This window comes from Myotis lucifugus, unplaced genomic scaffold (assembly GCF_000147115.1).
Source record: "Myotis lucifugus unplaced genomic scaffold, Myoluc2.0 scaffold_5, whole genome shotgun sequence".
Taxonomy (NCBI): Eukaryota; Metazoa; Chordata; class Mammalia; order Chiroptera; family Vespertilionidae; genus Myotis; species Myotis lucifugus.
This window is the reverse complement of record NW_005871053.1, coordinates 15,241,015-15,251,027: the sequence shown is the minus strand read 5'-3', so window position 1 is coordinate 15,251,027 and position 10,013 is coordinate 15,241,015. Positions and strand designations below refer to the sequence as shown.

The following is a 10,013-nucleotide window of genomic DNA, read 5'->3' as shown; positions in this document are numbered from 1 at the left end:
ACTTGGGGAAATCTGAGGACGGTTCCTAAAATATGATGATATTTGAGCCAGTTCTTAAAAGATGAGCAGTGCTTTACCAGGGGGGGAAAAGAGAAGGAAGGACACTTCAGGCAAAGAGAATAGCATGTGTAGAGACAGGAGAGATATCGAAACATTGTGTAATGTGATTCTATGGAGGAGAGAGCAGGGGTTGTGGAGTAGTGGCCATGACAGATGATAGTAGTGGGATATGTGAAGGGCAGGTTATCCAGAGTATTTTTTTTACTCCATACTAAGATAAAATTGATCTCTCAGTAATGGGGTGCTGTCTAGTTTAGAAGGTTTCCGATATGCATTTCTGTATGTCACCTGGCAGAATTCCAGAGGACAGAGAGATTCTGAAGAGGAGAGGAGGGGAGGGGAAGGGAGTTGCTGCCAACAAAAGGATCTCTAGGAGTGAGTAACAACAAATGTTTGGATGCATCAAATCATTAATTCTTTTCTCTGTAAAAAGAATAAAACATTTTTGATGTTATAAGGTAAGAAAATGATGTGCTTCTTTCTTTTGTGATTAAAACCAGTACTCTAGGGAATGCAAAACTTAAGCCCAACTTTTTCATGTTTTGTGGCAAATGTTAATGATCAAGAAATAAGTAATTTTTGTTTTCAGACAATTTCACAAATGACTAATTATTTATTTGCTTTAATCTCTTTGGTTATATATCAGATGTTATCTTTTAGAAATCTGTAATATCACAAAGAAGAAAAAATAGCTATTTTTTTTCAATTATTTTAAACATCCTTCAACCTTGTAGTATAAAATCTTTGAGGTCAAGAAGACTTTTAATGGGATTAAAGTCAAGGCCAAATGTGTTTCTGTCTATTTAAAGTTATCTGAGTAATTTTTTAAAAGGTATATTGACTCTTCTGACTATTTTAGAAGATGGTTATTTAGATACAATTCATATCAATTGATAGATTGCTTGGTTAATCTATAATAAAAAAGCATAATATGCTAATTAGACCAGATGTCCTTCTGGATGACCTTCCAGATGAAGCCGGGGCTGCAAGGGAAGCCCAGTTCCCGGATGCCAGAGGAAAGCCGGTGCTGGCAGCTGGGGAAAGGCAGGCCTACTCTTGCACAAATTTCATGCATTGGGCCTCTAGTAGTTACATAGTAGGATACATAAAAAGGCTAAGGATTTTGCAAAGCAATACTTCTCTGTGATGTTGGCAAGATATGAAAATTTATTTGAGCAGAAAGAAGTCAATGAATTTCAATTAAGTCACCTTATATCATTTATGTTGGGGTTAGGGTTAAATCTGAAATGTATATTTAGACCCAATTCATCTTCAAAACACATGCATTATAACTGGAGTTTACCACTGATAATAAATATTTGGTTTTGACATGACATCAATCCAAGGAACCCTGAAAAAAGTTAATATAAATCCTCAATCACTGCATCATTAATATTTTATCTGTAAATAGGAGTTCATAAAATCCATTTAAATATTAAGTATATAAGAATTATTAACTACTAAGAAATTTGGAGATGGTAACAGTTACACAGAGAGGAGTTGAGATTAAAATGATTACAGCCAAAGGAATTAATTTTGAGTTAATGATCATTGTAGAGAGCTACTGTTATTGTTAGGATACCTACAAACGAACATGCGGGTTTGATCCTTTGCACACACAAAAGTTCACAAAAGTGCTTTATTCTGTAGTACTGCTTGGTGGATCATGCACTAGGTTGTTATGTAATTCATGTGAACTTTTATGTATACAGATGTCAGATCAAGTATAGCTTTTACTAATTATATATATTTTAAACTTCGAACAATAAAAAAAAACAGAGGCCAAGAAATTAAATACAATAAAAAATGAAATATTTATTCTTTTGGCTCAATAATGACGTAGCTCACCATTCTCTTTTAGTAATAGCAATTCCCTGCATGCAGTTCATCAATACACTACAAATAAATAGTTTTGTAAAATGAATTAACATTAAATTTTTGGTTTGTGCAAGAAATTATATCATTTCAGATCATTGCACAACTTTGCCACTTTGTTCATGGCTGGAAAGGACACAGCCCAAGTTATATCTCTAATAGCTTTAGTGTAGCAAGAATTAAAAAAATAAGACTAGTCTGCATAAGCAAATACTACAAAAGTTGAGTTAAAAAAAAAACCTTCCATGAATAAAGGGTTATATTGAGGCAACCAGAATTGGTAAAAATGATCTAGGTTTGAGTTTTTGACCAATGTATCTACTATTGGTATGGTAGAAAATATAACAAAGAAATTCACAAAACCCAGTGTCTAACTTTTATTTTAGGAGATTATCCTTTAAAAGTCTTATGAATTCAAAAGTTTAGAGTTGTGATTAAAATTAAGAAGCAAAAGCAGAAAGCAAAATAAGTTGCCATGTCATCAACCTGAAAATAATTTTCTTATGTACAAATGCGACAAATAAAATTGATCATATTTTTACATTATATTTCAACAAGTGTTGGACATATTTATAGCAAAATATGAAGTATACAGGTTTTGACAACAGGCAGTATGCAGTGTGTTTCCTTGAGATCTAGAGAGGCACCACACAACACTCAAGTTAAATTAAAAATGCAAAAGTAAAAGTGCTTTTAAATAACTGCAAGCTATTCTGCTTGACATACTAGACGGAGAGCTGGTTGAATTCACTCTACCACCAACATGTCACTTCTTCTAACCAAGACTTATGAAGAATGGGTTGAGTAAAATAGAGCAGCATAGGCAATATTAACATGCATTATGATAGTCTTCGAACTATTTATGTTTAATGAATGGTACAGGATATATCCCTGTTGGAAGCTCGCAAAAGACACATACACTGTGGTACATATTTGATTTAATAGAACTTGTTTATCAGGCTGTATATATACTTATATATATATATATTTGCCCAAACATGCACCACAGGAAAAAAATAACTATTTACATAACAGGGTGTTTAATAAAATGTCAGCTTTGCTAAGAGCAAAAGATGGCAAAACAATACTGCAGCAGAAAGTGGAACAACTATTCTAAAGTGATACTTTAGATAGACTATACTTTTCTAGAACAGATTATTAAATTACTTTTTTTAAAAGCATTTAACCAAAATTAAATATAGAACTCTGGAACTTGGAATAAAATTTGCACTTGCTGAAACAGAACACTTTGCATAAAAATAATCCTTTAAAATTAGAGGAGACTTTACAGGCACATAACTGTTCAGATATAAACAAACATAGACAAACACTTTCAAAATTAAAATCATCTAGAAAATGGAAGTACCTGAAATTGTTGATATTACAATTTTGTTTCTGGTTCTGAGCTAGAATTTCATCTCTCAGACAAAACACTGTTGTCTGATTATTTGAGAAACTTTTGGAGTAGGAACACAGGGATCATATACTTTTTTCTCAACTTAAACCTCATTTACAAAAATAGTGACATAGTATTATGAATAAACTATGAATTAGGGACCAGGGAATCCACTAGAACAGATTTTGTAAAAATATGGCAGATATGGAAGTTAAAAATAGAGTGGATGCTAGTACTGTACTAAAGGTGTTTGGTGTAGTTACAATGATCACTGCACAACTATCCCTACAGTCTAGGTAGCTGTTGAGTTTCTCCTCAGCAGTGTCAGCTGGTAATGAGAACAGCAACCTTTTGTCAATGTTGATACCCTGACTCACAGAGTTGTAGTGACGGAGAGGCCACTGTCTTGTTATAGGCACTGACCATGAGTATTTGTTAAAACAGTCAGTTTGGCATAGACCTCCTCTGGGAGTCCTGTTGACACATAGACTTTACCTTCATAGGCTGTAAACAATTGATTACAAAGATAATTCTTTGTTTTTACTTCTGATTTTCCCTGACCTCTTTCCCTTTGCTTTCTTTTTCTGGTTTGTCTCTCTCAAACTTTTCTTTGTCTGGCTTTGTTACACTATCATAGGAAGGAGGAGAGGTGGTAGAGGAACTTGCATCTGTTTTTTCTGGGGTGGAGTTCCCATTTAATTTGTCAATAATCATGTCTTCTTTTATAGGTAAGTCAACCCTCCCTTTGATTGCCTCTTTATTATATTTACTTGATACCTTTTTTAACCTTTGCTTTAAAAGATAACATCTGAAATTACGCTGAATAATAGCAGCAGACACCTCCTCTTGTTTGCGTTTCAAAGTGGTGGTGATGGGTTCATAGGAGACTTTGGATGGGTTCGATGCCATGAACCGGTCTTCCATCTGTATTCGAAGGGCATCCATCTCTCCACTCTCCCCCAAAACACGCTTTGTAAAGGCAAATAAAATGTCGAGGCAGTGGATCCGGTCCCCACTGACCATGGGCAGGTCCATGGCAATGAGCTGAACTTTGTTTGGTTTTGCTACCAGAAGAGGAGGATCTAGGGCAGCTGCAAAATCCGAGAGCTTGGAGAACTCTATAAACTGGGTAGCATCGGGGTCAAACTTCTCCCAAACCTCGTAGAACATCTCAAAGTCATCCTCACTCAGGGGCTCTGCACTCTCTTCAGTAGCAACACTGAAGTTCTCCAGGATGACAGCGATGTACATGTTCACCACAACCAGAAAGGATATGATGATGTAACTGACGAAAAAGAAAATCCCCACCGATGGGTTCCCACAGTCTCCCTTAACTGAGCTTCCAGGGTGAATTGTATCAGGGTCACAGTCAGGTGGTGCACTGTTGAGAATAGGTGCTAACAAACCATCCCAGCCAGCAGAGGTGGTGATCTGGAACAGGCAGAGCATGCTGTTGCCAAAAGTTTCAAAGTTGAACATGTCATCAATTCCAGCTTCCTTTTTAACATAGGCAAAGTTGGACATTCCAAAGATGGCGTAGATGAACATGACCAGGAAGAGCAGGAGGCCGATGTTAAACAACGCAGGGAGGGACATCATCAGAGCAAAGAGCAGCGTGCGGATCCCCTTCGCCCCTTTGATCAGACGTAGGATTCGGCCAATCCTGGCAAGACGGATCACTCGGAACAGGGTAGGGGACACAAAATATTTTTCTATCATCTCAGCCAGAAACATGCCTGTGGAAAAAATACAGAAAACCACTAACAGTGAATATCTTATGCTTACATGAATACTTTATCTTTGCAAGTTCTATGAAAACAACAAATTCGTTATGAATATAAACCTTTGTTAAATATTTAGATCCACTTCCTAATTTAGCAATTAAAGATTACAGTTTTATACAATTATTATGTAATGTCATAAACCTATATGGATTTTTGCAAAATCCAACAAAGTAAATAATCTCATAGTGATATAGCAATTTAAGTTTATACACACCATTTTCTATGAACAGGTATCCTCATATATGAAATGTGCTAATTACAAAGATTTTTTTCTGAAATCTACAAATATATTATTTTTTAATATCAACATTTTTCAGTTAGAGGGAAATGAACAAGACTGTTAAACTTCAGATCTACAAACATTATAATTCTCAGACCTTATTTCCATGTTACACAGCTGTCAGGCCTTGAGGGACCTTCCTATAATAGACCTCCCTCTAATGAAAGCACCCTTACCTACAATGGAGAGAATCACCACCACAAAGTCAAAAATATTCCAGCCTATGGTGAAGTAGTAGTATCTGAGGGAGATAAGCTTTAGCACAAATTCTCCAGTGAACAGGATAATGAACACAAGGTTGATCCGGGATAAAACTAGAGTCATGTATTTGCTCTGGTCATCAGTTTCCACCATCATGGTGACCATGTTCAGGCAGATGAGGATCATGATGCTGATATCAAAGACTTGTCTGGTTACAAAATCAAAGACCATTCCTTGGAATTTGTTCTAGAAGAAGAGAGAGGATAGAGAAAGTTAATATGCATATTTCATAAATAATGATCCAATAAAATTACAGTCAAAGTTCCACCAGTGGCCATGAGATGTACACCCTTCTCACATAACCCCAGACAATTATGAATGCTTCATTTCTCTTATGTTAAAAAAAGAGAAAGAAATGAAAAAAGTGATTTGTGCCCAGCCAGTGTTGCTCGGTGGTTGAGCATTGACCCATGAACCAGGAGGTCATGGTTCAATTCCTGGTCAGGGCACTTGCCCAGGTTGTGGGCTCGATCCCCAGTGTGGGGCATGCAGGAGGCAGCCGATCAATGATTCTCTGTTATCATTGATGTTTCTATCTCTCTCTCTCCCTCTCCCTTCCTCTCTGAAATCAATAAAACATATTAAAAAAGAAAAAGAAAAAAGAAAAAGTCATTTGACAAGAGCAAAACATATTTGGTTTATTTAGGTTCTATGGAAAGATAAAGCTGAATAAGGCATAAATTGGTGGCGGTTGGCTGATAATATGTATGGGCTTTGCTTGACTTTAATAACTATGATTATTTTTATAAAAAAATAATGGCAACTAGTAATACATATTTACAAAGGAGGTTAATGTAGACAGACTTGTACAATACTCCAATTCATTTATCAATACTTTAGGACTGATAGTATCTTTTTTCTATCTCTCTCTCCCACAAAATATGTCAGTCATTTTCTATTTAATTCTACCTCTTCTAACTGAAATATTTAAATGACCTTCCGTAAAGCAGGTCATGCCCTTTTGTGTACCCTGCACCTCCTCCTCCCATCTCCTACCCAGCTCTAACTACTATTAAACATATGGTGAAGTGAAGCCATTTATAGGATTCAGGAGACCCTGTCTAGTCCCAGTTCTAGCAATTACAGGCTTTATGACTTGGGGTGTGATATTTACCTTCTGTGGGCCTCAGTTTCCTTATTACTTACACATCTGAGAGGACAGATGGGTTAGAGTACAGCTCTGTGAGCATAATACCCCATTATCATGCCTTCCTGTCATTAGGGAGCTCTACAGAGTATGCATTCCCAGTATGTTTTTGTTGTGGGTATTTTGTGAAACAAACTATTTTGATGACATCCTTTTCCTTGCTAAAAAGGTTAAGAATATTTTTAGTCATAAGAATAAAGAGAACAAGCAGCATAGAGGGAGGCCATGGGTGTGGGATGGGAAATCTGAAAAACTCCATCTACTTAAAAGGCCAAGAGGGTACCCTTAACAAGATCAGAGGAGCAGGATCCCAGTGCATTCATTGCTGGCAGCAGTGGGAGCATTGAGCCTGCGTGGGAAGCAGTTACCTGGAACCCTTTAGTTGGAGGCTTTCAATCGACAGACTGTAAAGAACATTTCCCCCTTTTAAAGAACTTAGTAATTCTTATTGAGTGTCTTATCGAGTGTAGCAGTTGTGAATTGTGTTACACAACATGGACCTCACAATCAGGTCATGTTATGTATTGGTGATATCACACAATATGCTCTGACCCAGAGCACCGCCCAGTGTCATCCTATGGAAATCAGGCTTTGGAATTTTAAAGATGAGTCATTCTTACTGCAGGCCGAGGTATGGGTTTCTGAGGTTTCTTGGACCCAAGTTTCTTCATTGCATTGTAATATTTCTTTTGTTCCTCTGTCATAAAGATGTCCTGACCTCCAAAGTAAAGACACAGAATAAAATTGGTTACAATCCCAACACGTGTTACAACAGCACTTTTACAAAAATATTTCTGGGTCTTTCCTTTAATCCTCTCTCCGTTTTTAAATGGATTATTACCCTGCTTCATACAGATTTTTCTGCTTTTCCCATTTATGTGAAATTCTGAGTACTTAAATATTATGCAAACCCTGTAATCACATAAAACTCTGATTAGTACAGGATCTTAATTTGATTATAATATGTTTAGAAGGAGGATCAGAGGTCTCATATATTTTCGTGAAAGAAAAAAACGTTTTCTTAAACCATTTCACTGTTGACAGTTTTACTTCTATATTCAACAATTTTTGAGCACCTCCTGTATGCTAAACAATGTATCTGGTATCAGACTTTCATAGATATAAGATACAGTGTCAACAAACAAGCACTGCAGGCACTGCAGGGATAACAATAAATTCCAAGACTCGGAAATGGGTTTTGTATAGGAGAGTACCCTTAAGCTAGACCCTAGCATAGGTTCTCAACCTGTGGGTCGCGACCCCTTTGGCGGTCGAACGACCCTTTCACAGGGGTCGCCTAAGACCACCCTGCATATCAGATATTTACATTAGGATTCATAACAGTAGCAACATTACAGTTATGAAGTAGCAACAAAAATAATTTTATGGTTGGGTCACAACATGAGGAACTGTATTTAAAGGGCCAGAAGGTCGAGAACCACTGCCTTAAAGGGTGGTTCAGGGTTTGCTAAGCAAAGAAGTCCAGGCAGAGAACATATTCTACATAAAGTTATGAAGGTAGAAGAATATGGCTTGTTCAGAAAAAGACAGAAAATCCATGCAGCCATGAGTGTAGAAAATGATAGTAGTGTTGAAGGTAGGTGGGCAGTCACTGAGGACTAGGGAAGTGGATATAGAAAATACGTTATGGAGAAAATGAGGCTGGAAAACTGGGTGGAGATCATCCCTGAAATGCTTCATAAGCAAGGATAAAACACTGGAGGCCCACTGGATGTTTTGAGGCAGTGGCCATATTTTTGGGTCAGAAAGACCCTATTAGCAGATCTGCAGAGGATGCCCCTGGAGAGGAGCCAGTGACTAGAGCTGGACTCCTCTGCAGCTGAATTGACCATATAGTGAATGGAAAAGAATATAAAAATGATCTAAGTCTGTCATAACTGCGAGTGTTCATATATAACAGAGAAAAGCTCAGAATGGAGAGAGGTGAGAGCTGAGGAATACTTATCTTCTTTTTCTGTTGGTTGAAGTTATCTATGATGACACCAATGAACAGATTCAGAGTGAAGAATGACCCGAAGATGATAAAGATGACAAAGTATAAGTACATGTACAGATTTTCTTCATAAACAGGCTGCAGTTTAACCTAAATAATATTAAAAATATAAAATATTTAAAAACACAATAAATACTTAAACCGAATAATAATTTGATGAGTGTTGTTACTTAATATAGAGCTACTTTTGCCTTGCCCTGAAACAGTAGTTTGCAAAAACAATTCTTTTTCAAATTATTGTGATGAAGTATAAGGAAAGTTTGTAATTTTTATGAGTGTTCTTGCATCTGTTTTCCCATTGTGGCGTATCTGTACATATTATTTAGAGTAAGTAACAGTGGTAAAAACAGGGCAAACATTTTGAGCCTATTATTAGTCATATATATTTTTGCATTATTTTCAATTTGGGTTTGGAAATGGAAATGCTGGCTCTTGGAGATACGGCTTTAATAACAGAACATCAACTTCTCAGAGCAAAATTCAGCATAAACGATATGCTCTGAGGAATTATTTTCATTCCTATTTTTAAAATTGAATTTCCTTGAAACTTGCTTGCTTTTATCATGGTATTTTTGGAAGTTGTTTCCCAGACCCGGGTTGTTTATCATACTTACCAGGGAGAGGGAGAGACCTTTCCTAATCTCAACAGTTTCATTTGCTGGATCAGTTTTACACCTTCTGATCCAAGAAGTTAGATATCTTTTTTTTTTTTTCTAGGAAGTTAGATATCTTTTCATTTTAGATACATAAAATAGACATATATTAACCCAAAATTATTTACATTGACGTGTATGGTCTTAAAAAGGTCATTTCTACATACGATTGTAAATGATCTGATAATATCCTATATAATAAAAGGCTAATATGCAAATTGTCCCATCGACCAGGAATTTGACCAGGGGGTGGGGCCGCCGGCCAACTGCCCACAGTCCCCCCCGCCCTGCCAGCCCAGCCCAATGGGCCCCGATCAGGGCCGGCCGGACCCCACCCATGCATGAATCCATGCAGCAGGCCTCTAGTCTAATATAAAATTCTGGGCCTTTCAGTTAAATTATCACAGATGTTCACTATGAAATATCTAGTAGCTATAAATAGTTTTTAAGCGACACTTACATCTCGTGAATCAACAGCTGCATACATTATGTCCATCCAGCCTTTAAATGTGGCCTGTAAACAACATATATTTAAATTCTGCA

General features: G+C 36.8%; 1 protein-coding gene across 8 annotated transcripts in view; it reads right to left on the bottom strand.

The window, feature by feature from the left end:
* Positions 1 to 1,263: 1,263 nt before the first annotated feature.
* Positions 1,264 to 10,013, bottom strand: part of SCN3A (sodium voltage-gated channel alpha subunit 3) — an 80,409-nt gene continuing 71,659 nt past the window's right edge. For all 8 annotated transcript variants that reach the window (XM_023745363.1, XM_023745368.1, XM_023745384.1 and 5 more), the window contains 5 exons: positions 9,931 to 9,984; positions 8,770 to 8,907; positions 7,424 to 7,528; positions 5,572 to 5,842; positions 1,264 to 5,067 (listed from right to left, as the gene is read on the bottom strand). In XM_023745363.1, coding sequence (XP_023601131.1) covers positions 3,872 to 5,067; positions 5,572 to 5,842; positions 7,424 to 7,528; positions 8,770 to 8,907; positions 9,931 to 9,984 — 1,764 coding nt within the window. In that variant the 3' untranslated portion in view covers positions 1,264 to 3,871. The remainder of the gene's footprint in view (positions 5,068 to 5,571; positions 5,843 to 7,423; positions 7,529 to 8,769; positions 8,908 to 9,930; positions 9,985 to 10,013) is intronic.